At 43.5% G+C, this 21,275-nt stretch overlaps 1 protein-coding gene across 2 annotated transcripts in view; it reads right to left on the reverse strand.

Moving 5' to 3' along the window:
* Positions 1 to 11,469: 11,469 nt before the first annotated feature.
* Positions 11,470 to 21,275, reverse strand: part of LOC127654085 (inactive tyrosine-protein kinase transmembrane receptor ROR1-like) — a 185,380-nt gene continuing 175,574 nt past the window's right edge. For both annotated transcript variants that reach the window (XM_052141069.1, XM_052141070.1), the window contains exons 8-9: positions 20,012 to 20,220; positions 11,470 to 18,149 (exon numbers count right to left, since the gene is read on the reverse strand). In XM_052141069.1, coding sequence (XP_051997029.1) covers positions 16,716 to 18,149; positions 20,012 to 20,220 — 1,643 coding nt within the window. In that variant the 3' untranslated portion in view covers positions 11,470 to 16,715. The remainder of the gene's footprint in view (positions 18,150 to 20,011; positions 20,221 to 21,275) is intronic.

Consider the following 21,275-nt stretch of genomic DNA (forward strand, 5'->3'; position numbering starts at 1 on the left):
GAAAAACCTCCACAGTGGCGAAGTCATGCAGTCAGTGATTGACAGACATGATCGTTTACACGGCTGGTCCATACGTAAATTATGTCAGGCAGGAAAAAGTGTGGTATCATTTCATGAGGGTAAAGGATGATTCCAAGAATTTGTCATGCAAATTCTGCAGGCCAATCATTCATCGAACTCAAACATGGCTTATCATTTTAAACATATAAGTAGACTAACCAGTAGACTATCTTAGCATGGCCACTTGCTCTAACAATAGATAATCTAGATAAATCTGCACTATTAGGCTTGTCCAAGTGTTCGTGGGGAGTGGTGTTCATGTTCAAACCGACAAACACCAGTATTACCACTAGTTGGACATTAAGCAGGGTTAGGGTTAAGCCTACACAATAAAGCAAGGCACCTTTGAACTTTATTTTTTTTAACTAAAAATTCAAATAAAACTGGAAAAAGATTAAGTGCAATTAAAATTTGTTGTTCAACTTTTTGAAATATGGCTTTACAACAGTTCTGAAAGGCAACATGTCTCTGGCAAAGAAGCTACTTCATCTGTGCATTCTCTACCTGTTGGGTATTTAGTTGTCCGGGAAAATATATAATGTGTGTGAATACATTTGTTTTGTCAAAGTAGAGAAGACTTGTCTGTAAAATTAAAATGATGGATTGATTTCACCTGCATGAACCTTTGTCCTGGGCGGGAGGAGAGAAAGTCATGTTATAGTCTAGAGATGAATAGAAGTTTGTAGAAGTGCTTGCTTCATAGTTATTGGAGCTGCGCAGAGAGGTGAGCTTGAATGTTGGAGGAGGTGAGACACGTGATGATTTATGAAAGAGTTGTGACGCGGAGTGCAACCAGCCGCGGAGCTGAATTCGGCTTGGGTCTGTTCGGACAGAAGCATTATATAGCCGTAGTAAGCTATAGTATGGCGGATGCTGCTCGCTACGATGTCTAAACTGATTTGGAAAGATGTTTGTAATTAGAGTAGGCCCTAGCGATAGTTTGAAAGGAAGTTCCCTTGTTGCATGATTGCACCTGTGCTCTAAAAGGAATAAATCCCACTCCTAAGGGTACTTTGAAGGGAGAAAAATCATGATAGTCATGTTGGAAGTTAACTTCAAATGGAATTTCTGATAATAAAGGCTTAAAAGTTCAACAACAAAAAAAAATGTTAGAGCTCCCCACTTCTTAGCCCTATAAATATCTCACGGTTGATGGTAAAGTCTTCAAAAGGAATAGGGCATGCACGATCACTGACTGGAACACGCACTAAACAAGCTGCATGGCGAGTAGAGGTCTGCAAGCCCATCGGTTCCCGACAGTGCCCGACAGAGCCTGACACGCTGAGTCGATTCGGGTCGGGCTCGGGCCAATTAAACTTTTTATAGATAGGGCTCGGGTCGGACTCGGGCTCCTTTAAGATTTGTTGGGCTGGTGAAGTGAACATGAGAAGACTCTTCCTTTGTTGTCAAGACTCGCTTGTCATGTGTTGAGCATACCTGCAAGCAGCAGTAGCAGCGAATGCATTTTCAGCCCAGCAGGGAGGAGGCACGTGGAGGGGAAAACAGCTCTGAAGCCTTCAACGGTGGATGCGATTATTTTTCTTCACAACACCGCCAATAAACTGTGACAGTTCAGCCTGTACACAGTTCAACGGATTATTAGTTATTTTTTACGTACTCTCTACATTCTTTGAAACATTGTTTTCCAGTTTCTGTAAAGTAACTTCACATCAAAGAAAGGTAGGCCGTACATCTTTATTTATTATTTGCAGCTGGATCACGTAGCTTGGCTATTATCTACTGCATGCTTCTCTGTAATGGATAGTCAGTAATAATATTTGTGGGCATAATTTCCGGTGGCAATGTAACTTTATATTTGAGGCATATAATAACTTTACCTCTTAGCATGTGTGTTTGCGTGTATCAGAGAGCATGCATTATAGCGCGTCAGATAGCTTAAATATTGGCGTTGGGCTCTGACTGAATAATTGCAGATGTTGCCGGGCTGGGGACGGGCTAGGGCTTGAACACTACAGGCCAGGGCCGGGCTAGGGCTGGAGTTTTTGGCCCGTGTAGGGCTCTAATGGCGAGGTAATCAGGCTGACAGGAATCCCCTGTGCGGGAGAACCGGATTGAAACACTGGAGTGCGTTGCAATAATGTTAGAATTAAATTGTTACTCTTTTGATTCTTTCGCGTTAAATAAAAAATGTAATAGAGCTCAAGTGGCATGAATCCGGAGCAGCGCCCATTCGCGAAGGCAGCCTCACGCTATAGGATGAGATGACCTTTGTACAGCAACCTGTACAACAGGTTTACAGCAAAGTAGTGGCCTGTGCAGAAGCAGCCAAGGGCTGGTTGCACCAACTATACGTAAGTTACAACATAGCACACTACTAAATATTTGAGCGTTGCACCATTAAACCTAGGTCATATTATGTGACTAAGGCACTTTATTACCTACTAGTTAAGTATTGCCTTAAGATCAGGTGGTGCAACCAAATTAAGCACCGACTAGTATTAAAGGCACCTTTTCACTGTCTCCGACATTCGCAAGCAACTGTCGATTTCCTCCTAATGGCTTGATGAATTGTTATTTAGCTCGCAATGGATTTTGTTCACTGAAGGTGAAGCGACCAACAGTTTACCTCAGAATGACATTACTGTGTTTGATTTTGCTGAGCAGATGAATTCAGGATTAATATTCACTCAGTATTTATTATTAATAGTATAATTTATCATTATTACTGTTTTTATAGTTAATATTATGACAATTATCAGCAACTATAACCCTAATCCAGCTAATATGAATTAGAAATTCATAGATGTGATTTTAAATATGTAGGTTTTGCATGTGCAGAAATAAATGACAAATGCACACATTTAATTACACATTTACTGTAATTCCAAAAGCTTTTTTGTGATGTTTGCAATGTAAACAATAATTTCTGACTTTGGTAACACTTTAAAAAACTGGTGCATTAATAAGCATTAGTTCATGCTTAACTAATGCACATGTTAATATTGAGTTAATGTATGACTCATGATTAACTAAGCCATTCATTAATGATTTCCACATCAGCAACTAATAAAGAGTCTAATTAATATATTAAGTCATATATTTATTGCTATTAATTAAATGTGTCAACGTTGATTAATTCCTTAACAACTTTTTATATGAATTAATATTGTGAATTAATGTGTTAATTACCACAATGAGCTGAAGCCATTTATTTGAACTTCCACCCAATAACTAATATGCACTAATATGCATTAATACATGCTAATTTACTGCATTATTACTGCAAATTCATGTGTTAATTACAACAGTTACTTAATGATGAGTTAATAGTCATGTGCCTCATCAAGTAAAGTCATAATATAATTATATATTTTCAAACCATTATTTAATGATTAATTAAAACAAATGCTGATACAGCCAAAGTACTGCCTAAAAAGTCATGACTTGAGAACTAATTTATTATTAATGACCATCATTGTACTTTATTTTAGCTGTTTATTTAACATTGGTTTCCAAAAACATTGCCTCACTAAAGAAAATCAACAGAGGGATGCAGAAATAAAAAAGAGATATACACAATATCACATATACATACACTACCGGTGAGAACTTTTTAAACACTTGACTGAAATGTTTCTCCCGGTCAAATTCATGTGCTAATTACAACAATTACTTAATGATGAGTTAATAGTCATGTGCCTCAACAAGTAAAGTCATAATATAATGATATCTTTGCAAACCATTAGTTAATGATTCATTAAAACAAATGCTGATACAGCCAAAGAACTGCCTAAAAAGTCATGACTTAAAAACTAATTTATTATTGATGACCATCATTGGTCTTTATAAAAGCTGCTCATTTAACATTGGTTTCCAAAAACATTGCCTCACTAAAAAAAAAACAGAAGTGTGGCAGCGGGGGCGTGATCAAGCGCCCGTCCGGGAGAGGAAAGCGGTAAGGGCGCTTACACCTGAGCTAAATTATGCCTAACACCTGTCTCTAATTCCAGTGAGCACGAGGAGAGCGGCATAAAAGCAGACACAGAGCCTCCAGTCCGAGAGAGACGACAAGCCAACTCAGTGCGCTTGTATTATATTGTGTGTTGTAAAAACAAAGGGAATTAAAAAGCTTACCTTGTACTGAAGACCTGTTTCCTGTCCTCCTTCCTGTGAGAAGCCTTACACTGGTGCCGAAACCCGGGACTTTAAAGGAAGCATGGAAAGTGGTCGCCCCATAGAGTCCTCCCAGCTGGCAGAAGTCCTCCAGTCCCTCGCGACGCTGCATCAAGGCCACCAGCAATCCCTGCTTGAGCTCTGGCAGGACCAGGATCGCCATTTTTTTTAAATCATGCGGGCTCAGGCAGAGGACCGGCTCGCCATCCGGAGCCTCCTCAGCCAGGAGGAGGTGTCGCCCACAACCGCGACCCCGGACACTCGCGCTACGCTGCCCCCCCCATGCTACAGAAGATGGGGACAGCAGATGATCCTGAGGCCTTCCTCGATTTGTTCGAGCGCTCAGCAGAAATCTGGGGCTGGCCCCGCGAACAGTGGGCAGCCCGCCTGATTCCCCTCCTGTCCGGGGAAGCTCAACTTGCGGCACAGCAGCTGCCAGCGTCGAACCTCCTGGCCTACACCGATCTGAAGAGGTCTATTCTGCAGCGGGTCGGTCGGAGCCCGGAAGAGAATCGCCAGCTCTTCCGGGGCATGAAACTAGGGATGTCCGATCGCCCGTTCGCGTTCGCTCAACGGCTCCGGGACGCCTGTCGGAGGTGGCTGCTCGCGGGGGACCGCGACGTCGAGGGAGTAATCGGCCAGGTGGTACTGGAACAGTTCGTTCAACGGCTGCCTCGGAAGACGGCGGGGTGGGTCCAGTGCCATCGCCCGGCGTCGCTGGAGGAAGCTGTTCGGCTGGCGGAGGACCACTTGGCGGCGATCCCGAGGGCGGACGAGCCCTCTTCTTCTTCATCTCTCTCTCTTTCCCCTTCCCTTGTGTTTGCCCCTGCCCTCGCCCCATCCCCTATGTTCTCTCCTTCTGTTTTCTCCCCAGGGCCCGTTCCTGCCCCGCGCAGGCGTGGAGGGTTCCAGAGACCAGCTTCCTGGCCTTGGGAGAATGTACCCTCCCATTCCCCGTCATTCAGCCGCTCTCCTCCTCAGGTGGGGGCGCCCGCCAGCACAAGTGCGGCCGCAACGCCTCGGCCGGCCTGTTGGAGGTGCGGAGACCCGGACCACTTCCGGGATCAGTGTCCGCTGATGGAGGTGGGGACGGTGGTGCGGGTCTCCGATGTCCCGCAGGCTGTCCCCTATCGGGCTGGAGCATACCGGATTCCGGTAAGGATCAGGGGGGGTATTTACCAAGCTTTGCTGGATACCGGCTGCAATCAGACCACCATCCACCAACGCTTGGTTCAACCCGGGGCTTTGGGTTTAGCTAAACTGGTGAGGGTGAGGTGTGTGCATGGGGATGTTCACAAGTATCCCATGGTGACTTTGGCGATTAAATTCAGGGAAAAAACCATAGTGTGGAGGCAGCGGTTAGTTCCGCCTCACCCATCCGCTAATCTTGGGTACTGATTGGCCGAATTTTAAAGATATTTTAGAGGGTATTTGTGCGGAGGGGTCCTGCATAAAGAGGTGTGCGGTGTGCGATGCTTTGGCAGGGAGGCGGAGCCGGGGCCGTCCTCGGCTGCTCGGAATGACGAGGGAAGGGCGAGGTGGCCGCCCCTCCTCTCAGGGAATTCCCTGAGGGGGACTTTCCCTCTAGAGCAGTCGCGGGACGAAACCCTTAAACATGCTCTTGACCAAGTGAGAGTAATTGATGGTCAACAGCTCCGGCCGGGCATCGCCATTGCATACCCATATTTTGCCATGATTAGAGATCGGTTATATAGAGTGACGCAGGACGCTCAAACAAAGGAGGAAGTAACACAATTATTGATTCCACAGAGCCGCCAGGAAATGGTTCTCCAGGCGGCTCACTATAATCCTATGGCCGGTCACCTAGGGGAACGGAAAACACTTCTCCGTCTAATAGCCCGTTTCTATTGGCCGGGCATTGGCGGTGACGTCCACAGGTGGTGTGCGGCGTGCCGTGAATGTCAGCTGGTAAACCCACCGGCCACCCCAAAAGTGCCATTGCGCCCTTTACCATTGATCGAGGTCCCCTTCGAAAGAATTGGGATGGACCTCGTCGGGCCATTAGAACGGTCGGCACGCGGACATCGCTTCGTGTTAGTCCTAGTGGATTACGCGACGCGATATCCGGAAGCAGTGCCTCTGAGCAACATCTCCGCACGTAGTGTTGCAGGGACACTCTTCAAGATAATCTCCCGGGTGGGGATTCCGAAAGAAATCCTCACCAATCAAGGTACGACTTTTATGTCACGAACACTTCGCGAACTTTACGAGCTCTTGGGCATTAAATCGATTCGCACTAGCGTTTACCATCCGCAGACTGATGGCCTAGTGGAACGATTTAATAAAACGCTCAAGAACATGATTCGTAAATTCATACACGATGACGCTAGAAATTGGGATAAGTGGCTAGACCCCTGTTGTTTGCAGTACGAGAGGTCCCACAAGCCTCCACAGGGTTCTCCCCGTTTGAGCTGCTGTACGGGCGACGCCCCCGCGGTGTCCTTGACGTCATCCGCGAAGCTTGGGAGGAGGGACCTTCTAATAGCAAAAATGAAATTCAGTTCATTCTCGATCTTAGAGCAAAACTCCACACACTGGGGCGACTAACACAGGAGAATTTGCTCCACCGCGTACGCCGCTGCCTATTTAGATGATATTATCATTTATAGCAATGATTGGCAGCGGCACATGCAACATCTGAGGGCCGTCCTGAGATTGCTGCGGCGGGCGGGGCTCACAGCAAACCCTAAGAAGTGTGCGATTGGGCGTGTGGAGGTACGGTATCTTGGGTTCCACTTGGGTCATGGCCAGGTGCGTCCCCAAATTGATAAGACCGCGGCGATTGCGACTTGCCCTAGACCTAAGACCAAAAAGGGGTGAGGCAGTTCCTGGGGCTGGCTGGCTATTATAGAAGGTTTGTGCCTAATTATTCGGACGTCACCAGCCCGCTGACTGACCTCACTAAAAGGGGGCTCCAGATCCGGTTCAATGGTCGGAGCAGTGTCAACAGGCGTTTATGCAGATTAAAGCCGCACTTTGTGGGGGCAGCTTCTTCATGCACCTGACTTCTCTCTCCCTTTTATTTTGCAGACGGACGCTTCAGACAGAGGGCTGGGGGCCGTACTCTCGCAGGTGGTGGAGGGGGAGGAGCGCCCAGTGCTGTACATTAGCCGGAAGCTCTCTTTGAGGGAGACTAAGTACAGCACCGTGGAGAAGGAGTGTTTGGCCATCAAGTGGGCGGTCCTCACCCTCCGGTATTACCTGCTGGGGCGGGCCTTCACCCTCTGCTCGGATCACACCCCACTCCAGTGGCTCCACCGCATGAAAGCTACTAACGCCCGGATCACCCGTTGGTACCTGGCTCTCCAGCCCTTTAAATTCAAGGTGGTCCACAGACCGGGGGTGCAGATGGCTGTTGCTGACTTTCTCTTCAGAAATGGGGGGTGGTAGACAGGCCGGATGGTGCCCGGCCTGAGTCGGGCGGTGGGGGTATGTGGCAGCGGGGGCGTGGTCAAGCGCCCGTCCGGGAGAGGAAAGTGGTAAGGGCGCTTACACCTGAGCTAAATTATGCCTAACACCTGTCTCTAATTCCAGTGAGCACGAGGAGAGCGGCATAAAAGCAGACACAGAGCCTCCAGTCCGAGAGAGACGACAAGCCAACTCAGTGCGCTTGTATTATATTGTGTGTTGTAAAAACAAAGGGAATTAAAAAGCTTACCTTGTACTGAAGACCTGTTTCCTGTCCTCCTTCCTGTGAGAAGCCTTACAAGAAGATAAAAAGCAGAAATAAAAAAGAGATATACAAAATATCACACACACACACACACATATATATATATATATAAAGCTGTTGAACAATCGTTTGGCTGAAAAGTAAAAAAAAAAAACCAAAACATTACATTAAAACAAAACATTAAAACGTATACCAAATATAAAATAATTAAATATATATATATATATATATATATATATATATATATATATATATATATATATATATATATATATCCCTCTCTATGACCACTCAAAAGTTAATGTTAAATATATAGTGACTAAAGTTTGCAGATATGTACTCTTGACATTTTCTCAACCAACTTCTTGTGGTATAAACAGTATTTAATGAGTTCCCATCTATGTTGGGCACTTATTGGCTGCTTTTCTTTATTATTTGGCCATTAAGTCATTCATTTAAAAAACTTTTCCTTTAATCAAATTTGAGTTTTATAATTAAATGAATTAACATGGTGGCACAATTATATTTTTGTCTACAAAACTAATTTCAAACATTTAAGCATAAGATTGTGAGAAACATTTCAGTCAAGTGTTTCAAAAGTTTTGACTGGTAGTGTATGTATATGTGATATTTTGTAAATCTCTTTTTTTTTTATCTCTGCAACCCTCTGTTTTTTTCTTTAGTGAGGCAATGTTTTTGGAAACCAATGTTAAATACACATTATTGCAAAGTTGTACCCTGACTTCCACATTATTAATTGTCCAAAATACAGAAATAGCAGGTGTTTAGAATGTTTTAATATTCTATATAGTTTATATTGCTATTCTATATAAAATCTATTGATATTTCTTATTTTGCACTGATAGTTTTGTATGAATACTTCCGGTCGACTCACAAGTTGAAATATTTTAATGCAGCCGAGGCTCAAATTGGATCTGAAAATGTCGTGCAACTCTCCATTGGAAATGAATGACTTCTGGTCTATTGTCTCTCATTTGTCCAATGCAGTGAAAAGGCAGCTTACATTTTTTTTATCTGATCCAATAGTGTTTTTAACTGCCCCATATCTTCAATGACAATTCCTTGGCAAAGCTTGAATAATTTTTATGACCGATTCACAAGCAATCCACACTGATATCAGTCGACAAAACATGCAGTCCACACAGAAATACACTGAAGACACATCCACATGACACACATACATTGTCCAAAGCACAATGAAGACGCACACATCCTGTTTCCAGTATCATCTTAGACTGAGGTGCACATTGCCGGAAACACATAAAAACGGTCAAGGATGTCTGTTTAGTGCATGTTTACAGACACCAACAATTAAAAATTGCACAGATGGGCGAAAGAACAGTTTGTTGAGCAGTTTATGCACAAAACAAAAAGAGGCAGTAGCTGATGAGAACGTGTCTTCTCTTCAGAGTTTAAACTTGACACAACATCTTCTAAAAGCGGTGCCAGAGACTTGACAACAATTAAAGATATTGGTGTAGTGCATGCTTATATACAAAAATAAAGAATAGTGTTCAGGAATAGGGGGCAAGGGTGCAATGTTTTTTTAAAAAGATAGTTCAGAGAACAATTAAAATTCTGTCATGATGTACTTGTATTACATGACTGTAATTTTGGCACCCATTTACTTACATTGTATGGACTTACAGAGCTGAGAAATACTTCTAAAAATCTTCGATCGTGTTCAGCAGAAGAAAGAAAGTCCTACACATCTGGGATGGCATGAGGGTGAGTAAATTATGAGAGAATTTTCATTTTGGGGTGAACTATCCCTTTAAATAGGCATTGATGTTGATGCACTATAGAGGCGTCATGCATTGACGTAGGGAAGCTGCAGATGTAGAGAACAGGGTGTTTTGGCAGCTTGGCCAATAAATGCTTTTATTGCAGTGGGGATTCAATTTTGAGTTCTGAAATTTACTGTATGTTTTTATAGTAGAAAGACCTCTTATATGTTAAAATATCAAAGAAAATATTATTCCTTATGACATGACTCCTTTATGTGACATTGCTTTGATTTCTGCTATCTGTCACTGATGAGTTATTTCAGACTTAAGTATTTGCAAAATAAAAAAGGGCATTATATTATATATAACCTTTAAGCGAGCAACAAACTTACGAATGAACACATATGTCATGTTTCTTTCTCATAAATAGTATTTTGAAACACATGGTCTTGGTGTGGATTTGTTCCTTCACATTGCATTCCAGAGGCAGAGTCTGGATGGCCATTCCTGGGGTTGTTCCAGATAAGAAACTGGAGAGCAGAACTGATCAAAAACATTCCCAACATCAAACCCCTCTCCTCACATTAGCTGCTGACTGCTCCGTGTTCAAGGTCAGAGTTTTCCTGGGTCTTTTCCATGAGTCTTTATGGATGTAATCAGCTATCCAAGTGTACATCATTTCTTTGTTTCTTCTTTTGGCAAAAATTAATTTGCAAAACATTCTTTAAAGATGGGCTCTCCTTTTAAAAAGGATGTAACACACACACACACACACACACACACACACACACACACACACACCACACACACACACAGAGATCCAGTCCACTCTGTGAGCACTTCCCAGGTTATCCTTAGTTGTAAAATCAAAGTAACACTGTGCCGTACCCTTCTGCTGGCAAGAGCCCTGATTTACTCTGACTAAAGCTCTCCTAACCCAAATAACAAATGCAGAGGACATTAGCTCAGATACATCTATAGATTTTTTGGTAACACTTTACAATAAAGTTGTATGGCATTTCTAACTTCAACATATAATAATATATTTTAATTGAAAGTTGTACATGTTACTACTGCACTATGTACTAACTAACAATAAATAATAGCATTTTCATAAATTAACAATAACCAGAATTATAAATCTAAAGAATATTGTTCATTGTTTGTTCATGTTACTTACTGCATTTGGAGATAAATTAAACTATTGATTAAGTTTGCAAATATAAAAAAAAATGTTGATGCATAAAATAAGATTGCTTGCTGCAGTTTCTGCTGCATTTAAAGTAGGCATGTCATGGTACAAAAACCTATCCCCTGTTTCAGTTTGTCATGATTCACATGGCAATGCTGTAGCTAGGCTTCATTAAGAGCTTTTATTGTGATTTTGAAGAAAAGAAAAGTTAATTTTAAAAGGTACACTAACATATTGCTACCAGCCAAATCCTATTCACTTTGTTTTGGCCAGGTAAAAATAGTTGATTAGTGTTGATAAAGTAATAATTTGGTAATATTTGAATTCTTTGAGCCTTTATGCTCTCATGAGTCATCGGCTGGCCCAGACAAAATCTGCAGATTTTATATTCTGCGCTGATTTTTGGGGAAAATCTGCGGAATTCTCAAAGTGAATATTTTAATTAGAGTTCATGTACTTACACTTAAAAGCACAAGTGTACCAATCAATACATGTAATAATATCTAGTTGGAAACCAGGATGACAAATATGCTATGAAATACAAATAGCTTTAACAATTTATCTATTAAATATATCTAAATAACTATTTAAATTATGACTGCTGAAGGAATGACATTGATCCAATTTCTTTAAGTGGATTTTATAATGTCAACACACTGTATGGTCAGGTGTACTATAAAAAAGACTGCAATATTGGTGTAAAATTGTGTCACAAAACCATACAAAAATTAACCATCGATTTTAACATACATTCCCCGTCTGTCACTCACTCGACATTGTGTCGATGAGTTGACACTAGGGGTCGCTCCTGCGGAGCCCAGACATCTCTGATCTTGAGAAAAGGCCAATGAGAATTGGATGGTGGAATTTGCATGCCACTCTCCCGGACATACAGGTATAAAAGGAGTGACGCTGCTCCTCCACATCAGATTTCTTCTTCGGAGCCAGGAGAGCAGTCACAGAGCTGAATTCCTCTGCCATCTTCATCATCTCTACAAAGCTGTTGGTTCTATGGCGCTTTCCAGTGGTTCTCCCCTTTGCACACTGCGTTGTGCTGAGCATACCCATGCTGGGTGCTACCCACGCGGAGTCAGCGTTTGTGGATGTTCATGTCCTCACTGTGAGGGCATGACCATGGCTACGTTGCGGTCATGGCTTGCCCTCGTAAGGACCTCAGTGGGAGCCTCTCCACCGGGTATAACCCCACGGACCTCCCACTCCCCGTCACGCTCGTATGCTCCAACCGAGTGCTGGAGCGGGGTTGCCGGTTCGTTTCACAGCGGGCGCCTGACAATTCATTCGGAGCGCCTGACAATGATGAGATCTCGATCGCGGCATCGGAGAGCGGGTACGTCATGTCTGACGCTGAGGACTCGGCTGGACTCCCACCCTCGGGTGCGGCGGCTCAGTCACAGGTTGATGTGGAGCTGACAGCCATGCTTGCCCGGGCAGCCACGAGTGTCGGGTTGGGATGGAATCCTCCGCCTCCCCCCGAAACCTCGCAGCTTGACGATTGGTTACTGGGGCCGGAGCACCGCTCAAGGCCGCGCTCCACCCCTGTTCCTTTCTTCCCGGAGGTGCATGAGGAGCTCACGCCCCCATCCTCAACTATCTCGACGACTGGCTAATCTTAGCTCACTCGCGAGACATGTTGTGTGCTCACAGGGACCTGGTGCTCAGGCACCTCAGCCGCTTGGGGCTTCAGGTCAACTGGGAAAAGAGCAAGCCCGTCCCAGTTCAGAGCATCTCTTTTCTTGGTGTGGAGTTGGACTCAGTCTCAATGATGGCGCATCTCACCAGCGAGCGCGCACAGTCAGTGCTGAGCTGTCAGCATACATTCAGACGGAACATGTTGGTCCCACTGAAATCCTTTTAGAGGCTCCTGGGGCATATGGCATCCTCAGTGACGGTCACACCGCTTGGGTTGATGCATATGAGACCACTCCAGCACTGGCTACAGACCCGAGTCGAGAGACGAGCATGACACCACGGCACACACCCCGTCCTGGTCACGCAGGCTTGTTGCCGCTCTCTCAGCCCCTGGTCAGACCTAGCGTTCTTATGGGCAGGAGTTCCCCTAGGCCAGGTCTCCAGGCATGTCGTGGTTATGACAGATGCCTCCCAATGGGGCTGGGGCGCCGTATGCAGCGGGTACTCAGTCGCCGGCCCTTGAACTGGCCTGCAACTGCATTGGCACATCAACTGCCTCGAGTTAATGGCAGTACTACTTGCCCTGAGGAGGCTTTTGCCATTGATCCGGGGCAAGCACGTGTTGCTCCGGACGGACAACATGGTCTACGCTCTTGCAACATGTCACAACTCGCCTGCCGTCTCCTCCTTTGGAGTCAGCACAGACTCAAGTCGCTGCGAGCCACTCACATCCCAGGCTAATTCAACAGCACAGCAGATGCGCTGTCATGGCAGGTTACATCCAGGGGAGAGTGGAGGCTCCACCCCCAGGTGGTTCAGCTGATCTGGAGTCGATTCGGCCAAGCGCAGGTAGTCCTGTTCGCTTCCCCAGAATCCTCCCATTGCCCACTATGGTACTGTCTGACCGAGGCTCCCCTCGGCACAGATGCCTTGGTACATAGCTGGCCCCCGGGGCTCCGCAAGTATGCGTTTCCCCCAGTGAGCCTACTTGCACAGATGTTGGGCATAGTCAGGGAGGATGGGGAGCAGGTCCTCTTAGTGGCCCCTTATTGGCCCTCCCGGATTTGGTTCTCGGACCTCACGCTCCTCGCGACAGCCCCCACCGGTGAATTCCCCTGAGGAAGGACCTTCTTTCTCAGGGACAGGGCACCATCTGGCACCCGCGACCAGACCTCTGGAATCTCCATGTCTGGCCCTTGGACGGGACGCGGTAGACTTAGGTGGCTTATATTTCTGAGCAGTTAGCCGTTCCCCTGGGTCCAGTGTGTTGGGGGTAGTTATGCGACGGCTTGCTGCGCTGGCTACGAGGCACACAGAGGTCTGCCCGTCTCGCTCCGCCAGTCTAGGTAACTCGGTTCAGCTCTTGTGGCGTTTTCCATGGGGACCCCTAGTGTCAACTCAACGATACAATGTCGAGTGAGTGACAGACGGGGAACGTCTCGATTACTAACGTAACCTCCATTCCATGATGGAGGGAATGAGACCTTGTGTCCCTCCGGCCACAACACTGAACCAACCGCTGAAAGCGCCGGGTCTTTGGCTCGGCTCCTCAGGGCGATACCTGATGTGGATATGCTGCGTCACTCCTTTTATACCCATATGTCCAGGGGAGTGGCATACAAATTCCACACGCCAATTCTCATTGGCCTTTTCTCAAGATCAGAGATGACTGGGCTCCACAGGAGCGACCCCTAGTGTCAACTCATCGACACAACGTCTCGTTCCCTCCATCAGGGAACGGAGGTTACGTCAGTAACCAAGACGTTTTCTATGCATAACGTCTGTTCATAAAATGACATACATCATGAAATTGTCCGCAAGCCATTTCATAAGTCACAAGCAATCATGTCTTCACAAACACTGTACCCTGCATAAAAGATGGGTGTCTGAATTAAACAGTTGCATAGCAACAAACCACAATGAAAATGAACATGACATATATAGCTGCTTGCTAATAAAACGATCAAATCTATTTCATTCATGTTTCTGTAAAATTCTGAGAGTCAAAACAAACTACAAAACACACATTGTGAAGTAAACAAACATCAAACAAAATCTGAATAGCTGGCACATTCAGTATTACCATGGAAATCCATATGGGAAAAATATAAAGAACTTCATTCAAAGCCATAGAGTGACACTGACCTCTAGAGGAATTTTAAGACATTACATTCTACAGGTAGTGAGTGCTATATCAGGGTCTGCATCCTTTATAATTGCATTGACATAGGCCTGTGCTTTGCCAGACAAAAGTGATCTGATATGTTGATGACTAAATCAGATGGGAATGAAAATAATACATGTAATTTTTAGACTGAATGTGTTTCTGACATGTCAGTAGGTAAGCTGTATTATGGCCTCACAGGCAACATTCAATGACAAGAAATAATTATGCAAATGTGAGGAATCTTGTGTGTTGAAAAAATTTCAGTAACCCCACAGTAATAGACCAAGACTGTCACAGAACAAAATATCTTCCACGTGTACATACTGTATGCCTAAATTATTTATAATTAAATGCAGGCACATATGGTGGTCAAAATTATAGGGACATGATAATATTTCTCTGGTTAAGGCATTTTGATATGCTGTGGCCTCAAATAAAATGAGCAAAATATTAACTAGAGATAGACCGATAATCGGTTTGACTGATATTTTTTGCTGATATTTACACTTTTCCACTTAATTGGTTCTTTGATATCAGGTTAACAGATAAAGTTAGACACAAAAGACTTTAAATCTTAAATATTCATTAAGTGAGGCACAAGTGAATATTGCAACTAAATATAGTTAAATTAATAATTTTTAAACACAACATTACTTTGTACACAAAATTACTGGTAGTTTTGTAAAGCAGTTCTCTTTCAGAGGTTAGTGATAAATGATTAAGTAGATATTGTGCATAAAACTAGAAATAAAACAATGAAAAATTGGTTATGCATATTGCTTATCGGACAGATAATCACATAAATAGTGAGTATCATGTTGGTCATTAAAAACCTATATCGGCCGATCTCCAATATTAACCAAACCATTTATTTAAAAAAATATAGCAAAAATACACAATCTTGAAGGGAACTTCGACTAAAAATCACCTTTAGACCAGTTGGTTAAAGCAGTGGTTCTCAAACATTTTGCATGTCAACCTTTTCTGAGACCGAATTTAAGTCTTGGAGTCTCCACAAATGAGCTGATGAGTTGAATCAGGTGTGTTTGATTGAGAAGACATACAAAATGTGTAGTGTTGAGGGTCTCCAGGACCAGTTTGAGAACCACTGGGTTAAAAGAAAGTTAGTTCTAAGAAAAGGTCTGTCATCATTTGTTTGCAGATGCCACTTGGCTTAATAGTTGGTTTCTAAAGCATTCATACATTTTTATTTGTGATTTAAGTGTCCAAAAGTGCCATTGTATGCAAAAGTTGTAAGGCATTGGTGAAAAGTTGTATTCCATAGTTCTGGAAAGTCTTCTAAAGATGTCAATGCAACATCAATAATAATACATCCAATAAAGACTTCTTGCAATGACTTGACAGAGAACAACATCTTATATATTGTCAGTCTGAAGCCTTCATGGAAGAATTTAAGTCGTCAGTGAGTGAAGAAGGACAGTCTTTTTGAAGTAACTGCATTAGAGGCAGAAAACCAAAACAGGGCATAATTTCACTCCTTTTTAAGGTGCAGTCTATTCTGCCAAACATTAAATTTACATGAAAGACAATTCTGACACAGCCAGCGGCACGAACCTTCACAGAGAATATGTTTCAGCTTTTATATTGTATTAAAGGGAAAGTTCACCCAGGAATTAAAATTCTGTCATCCTTTTCACCCCATATTATTGCAAACTTGTATGACTTCCTTTCTTCCGTGGAACACTAAAGGAGATGCTAGGCAGTATGCTCGTCTCAGTCACCATTAACTTTCATTGCATCTTTTTTTCACACAATGAGACTAACATTGTGCCTAACACCAGCTTTCATGTTCCATGTAAAAAAAGTGTGTAATATGTGTTTGGAACAGCATATGGGTGAGAAATGACAAAATTTTCATTTTTGGCTGAACTATTCCTGTAATGTGATGTATTTAAAAGATGAAAAGAGTTTCCATACTTTTCAAAGACATTTATATAAAAACATTAAAATATAAACTTTCACGTTTTGTTCAGACTATTTCATATTTACAAGGAGAAACAAAAAAACATTAAAATATCAATAATTATTCATATACAGGTAAAAACGTATTCACAAATCTGCAGTGATAACAGATTCACTATACATCAGTCTGTTAGTTTCAGCCAGCAGTGCTGCCTGAGATGGGTCAATCTGCAAGGCCTTCTGCGCCATATGTCCAAAAACTGTGCTGCCCTGCACAGCTGTCATGGGCGTCAGAGTAACGCAATGAGAGAGCAAGGGTGTGTTGGCGTCATGATTTGAGCCTGTGGATGGGACACTGGTCACATGACCTGTGCTGGTGGAGCCACTGGCACTGCTGGGTGACCGGCTTTTTGGAGGAGGACAGTGTTGCACTACCTGCGGAGGGGCCTGGGATGGGGCAAAGTGGGCGGCGGGGAAGGCAGCATAGCCTGGCGGGATGGGATATCCGTTCACAGGTATGAATCGCTGGTTTTGTGCTATGGGTGCTGCCATGAAGCCTCCAATTTGTCCTGGTTGGAGACTCGGTGGAGCTCCATAGATGTAGCCGGCGTAGCGTGGGCTACTGAGGTTGCTGACGGGACTGGCGCTCAGGGAGGTAGTCTGGGTGGTAGCGTTCCCTCCAGATGGAGTGCTGGAGCTGGCGTGGGAGGACAGGCCCTCCCAAGCCCGCAGACGGGAGTGGATGTCTTTAAATCTTGGCCGCCGAGCAGGACCCTCCTGCCAGCACTCGGTCATCAATGCGTACATGCGAGGAGGGCAGTCCTCAGGGCAGGGCAACAGCTGTCTCTTCCTCACCATCTCCATCACCTCCTGGTTGCTGAAACCGTAATAGGGCTGTAAGCCAAAGCTGAAGATCTCCCACAGAACAACACCAAATGCCCAAATGTCAGAGTCTGTCGTGAACTTTCCATAGACGATAGACTCTAGTGGCATCCAACGAATAGGAAGAAGCATTTTGGGCTGGACCCGGTAATAATCTGAAGAGTAGATCTCTCTCGACAATCCCAGATCAGAAATCTTGACGTGAAGTTGCTCACCAACCAGGATGTTTCTTGCTGCAAGGTCTTTGTGGACGAAAAAATGGCTCGCCAGGTACTCCATTCCAGCAGCTACCTGAATGGCCAGGTGCAGAAAGTCTCCATGATCAAGGCTGGACTTAATGGTACCATCTTCATCGCTGCTACATCCCACATCTGAATGGGGTGAGCGCATAATGAGGAACTCATGGAGGTCGCCCTGGGCCAGGAACTCAAAGAGCATGCAGATGGGCTGTTCCTGGGTCACAACGCCCAGCAGACAAACCACATTGGGGTGATGAAGTTCAGCAAGGACAGATGCTTCCTGTTGGAATTCCCCCCAGTTTTGTGCACTCAAGATGTCTTTAATTGTCTTGATGGCCACTAGTTGAGCGTGCTCCATGCCTGGAAGGTACAGGTGACCTTTGTAGATCTTACCAAAGCCACTCTCACCCAACTCCTCCATGAAACGCACTGCAGACAGAGGAAGCTCTTTGGCTTTGCTCTAAACAAGAGAAGGAAATAGAGAGGTAAGTTTGTGAGCACATTTTGTTATTCTAGTTATCAGACCAAGAAAATCATTTGTATTTTGAAGTACAATGTTTATGTGGGTCAAGTAACATTTGTTAAATTTTGTCCCCAATACAGTTTATTTTGATAATTGTGTTGCCTTGACAAGGCCAACATACTGTTATTCTACAGACTTTAAAAAAAAATCCAAGACCAAAATTCCTTACTCTATGTCCTTTTACACTTTTTTTTTTTCGTCAAGGCAACATCAAATTGTGCAATATTAAATGAATGGCCATATTTTAAAACAGTAATATTATGACTTGGGAAAACAGCCTTTTCTGTGATCCTTAAAAAACCCAAACGTCATCAAGTGAGCAGGTTGTGGAAGCTGTCTTTACTTTTTGACCAATATTTTGATCTGAGAGTGTAAGGTCTGGTCTATTTTAACCTTTAATCCTCTCTCACCACCATCTGACCTTAGTTCCATTATTCTGTTCAACTTACTGCTGACCAGAATCTGAGACTGGAGCATGACATCTGAATATTTTTTTTTAATTCAATTAGACTATAGTGGTTTTGAATGAGTTCTGCTGTGAAATTGATTTATTCTTAAACAATAGAGTGTTTACAGTTAATGAGAAGGATTTGGGAGAGCTAAACCAAGAACAGACAAAACAACGTCTGAAAGTTGATGTTTTGTATTCATGAAATTGCTCCTGTCAACTCAATTTACCTTTTGTTTTTCAGCCTTTGCTTAGCATCCAAAAGGCCATACATGCCATGACCTCAAACCATTTACCACAGAGATGCATACAACTTCAATGTTTGCCCTTAAAATATTCGAATTGTCATGTACATTTATGTACTTGGCAAATGCTGTCTTACCACTTCCATGACAGAGTCACTGTGACTTTAAAAGCTGTAATATTTGAAATTGTTTTATCTTCTAAATGCACTGCACAGATGTAAAGTAAACCTCCATATCCATGCATAATATAAGAGGTATGGGCTAGACTAGACTATGCCTCATGAAAGAAGATATGAAAAGAAACAAAGATTAACAAGAGGTCACAACAGCATTAAAAGGAGAAATTAAATCTTATACCGAAGACACAGGAATGAGAGAATGCTTTCATTCAAAGAGGCAGATGTTTTGTGTTAACTATATATATTTGTGTTAACTCTGCCAGAGGCAGTTGTTTCATCCCTGTCTTGCATATTACTCTGAGTGGTGACCATTATATGACCTTAGTCTGAACTTTGGCCTGCAGCTGGGAAATCAGACAAGAGCTTTCACTATGTTAGTGGTGCCACAAGGTGTGATAAATGCTAGATTTGAATGGACGTACAAATCTAAAAGTGTCTCTCTAAATGTTGCCAATAATCAAGATGAAAAGCCTTGTGAGTATTTTCAAACTTCGAAAACTTCATTTGAAATTGATTCGAATGTTCAGAATGAAGCAAATATAATGGCAGCAATTTAATTATATTCAGATTCCTCCTGGCCTGGGAGAGATTGCCTCCATATGCTCATCCCTCCTTCCATCTTTCCTCCTGTTTGTGCAGCCCCCTTATCACAACCTCATCTGCCTGGAATGCACACTAATTCAAACGTTATGAGAACTCATTTTGCTAGCTCACCAATTGAAAAAGTATAGTAGAATAAAAATGAAAATAGAAAAGATAGATAAATATATGCTTCCTCTTTTCTTAAAACTGTCTTGAATATTGTATTGTGTGCCAGCCAGCCAGCCAGCCAGCCCTCGCGCCCTCTCTCCCTTGCATTACTAAGGGGAAATCAACTGAAATGCTTTCAAGGTGGGTTATTATCTATTAGCTGTCATCATGTCTAACCTTTGGTGTGTAGGCCGTGAGCATGGACATCTCCACGTTCTGGCCGCGTACAGGTTTAGGCTGGCGTGGGGCAGGTGGACGCAAGGCTTTCTGGTTGTTCCGACACACACAGATGAAGAAGAACAGCAGGGCAATGGCCAGTGGTATTGCCACACTTGGTACCAGGATGTACAGGATCCCCATGCTGTTGCTGCCATGCTTTGGTAAGTCTAAGAACAATCCAACATATAAAAATAGAAACTAAAGCTAACTAAAACATTACAACAGTTCTGTTTGACAGTAATTGTGGTTAATATAATGTATGAAAAGATGACTTGCAGTAAAATCACCCACAGACTATCTTCAGAATGGAATAGCATCCTGCTTTTTGCATACTGTGCAGTAAACATTTTATCCTCCCCATTATATTTAGAAATAGTACGTGAAATGCATTTTGCAATCATAAACATTTCAAAAAGTAATATTCAATGATAATATTCAATGTCGTTGACTTCATTACATTGATTTTTAATTCAGAGAGTGGTCTCCATTTATATATTGGCACGTTTTTATTCCTCCTTTTATCCCAATTTGGAATGCCCAATTCCCAATGCGCTCTAAGTCCTCGTGGTGGTGTAGTGACTCCCCTCAATCCAGGTGGCGGAGGATGAATCTCAGTTGCTTCCGCATCTGAGACCGTCAATCCACGCATCTTCTCATGTAGCTTGTTGAGCGCGTTACCACGGAGACAGTGTGGAGGCTTCACACTACTCTCCGTGGCATCCACACACAAGTCACCTCCCACCTCACCGAGAGCGAGAACCACTGATTATAGCGACCACTAGGAGGTTACCCCATGTGACTCTTCCCTGCTTAGCAACCGGGCCAATTTGGTTGCTTAGGAGACCTGGCTGGAGGCTCTAAGCATGCCCTAGATTCGAACTCGTGACTACAGGGGTGGTAGTCAGCGTCTTTACTCGCTGAGCTTCCCAGACCCCATTTAGCACTTTTTGTATAAAAATGTCATAAGTCAAGATGGAGTCAAGAAACAGATGATTTTAAAATCAAGATTGATATGACTTGTGGTTCATTCATCACACTTGAAATGTAAGGTCAAGTATTCTGTACAGTATACTCTGTGGTATGCCGCACATTTTGGTAAGTAGGTCATCTGTGTGCAATTCTATGTGCATGTAAAACTCACATACTGCACAGAGTAAAAAAACTGCAGAAGTAGTAAAAGTAGTATGATGGTATGTTATTCTGAGCATAGCCTAAATCAGTG

Source organism: Xyrauchen texanus, chromosome 13, assembly GCF_025860055.1.
Source record: "Xyrauchen texanus isolate HMW12.3.18 chromosome 13, RBS_HiC_50CHRs, whole genome shotgun sequence".
Classification (NCBI taxonomy): Eukaryota; Metazoa; Chordata; class Actinopteri; order Cypriniformes; family Catostomidae; genus Xyrauchen; species Xyrauchen texanus.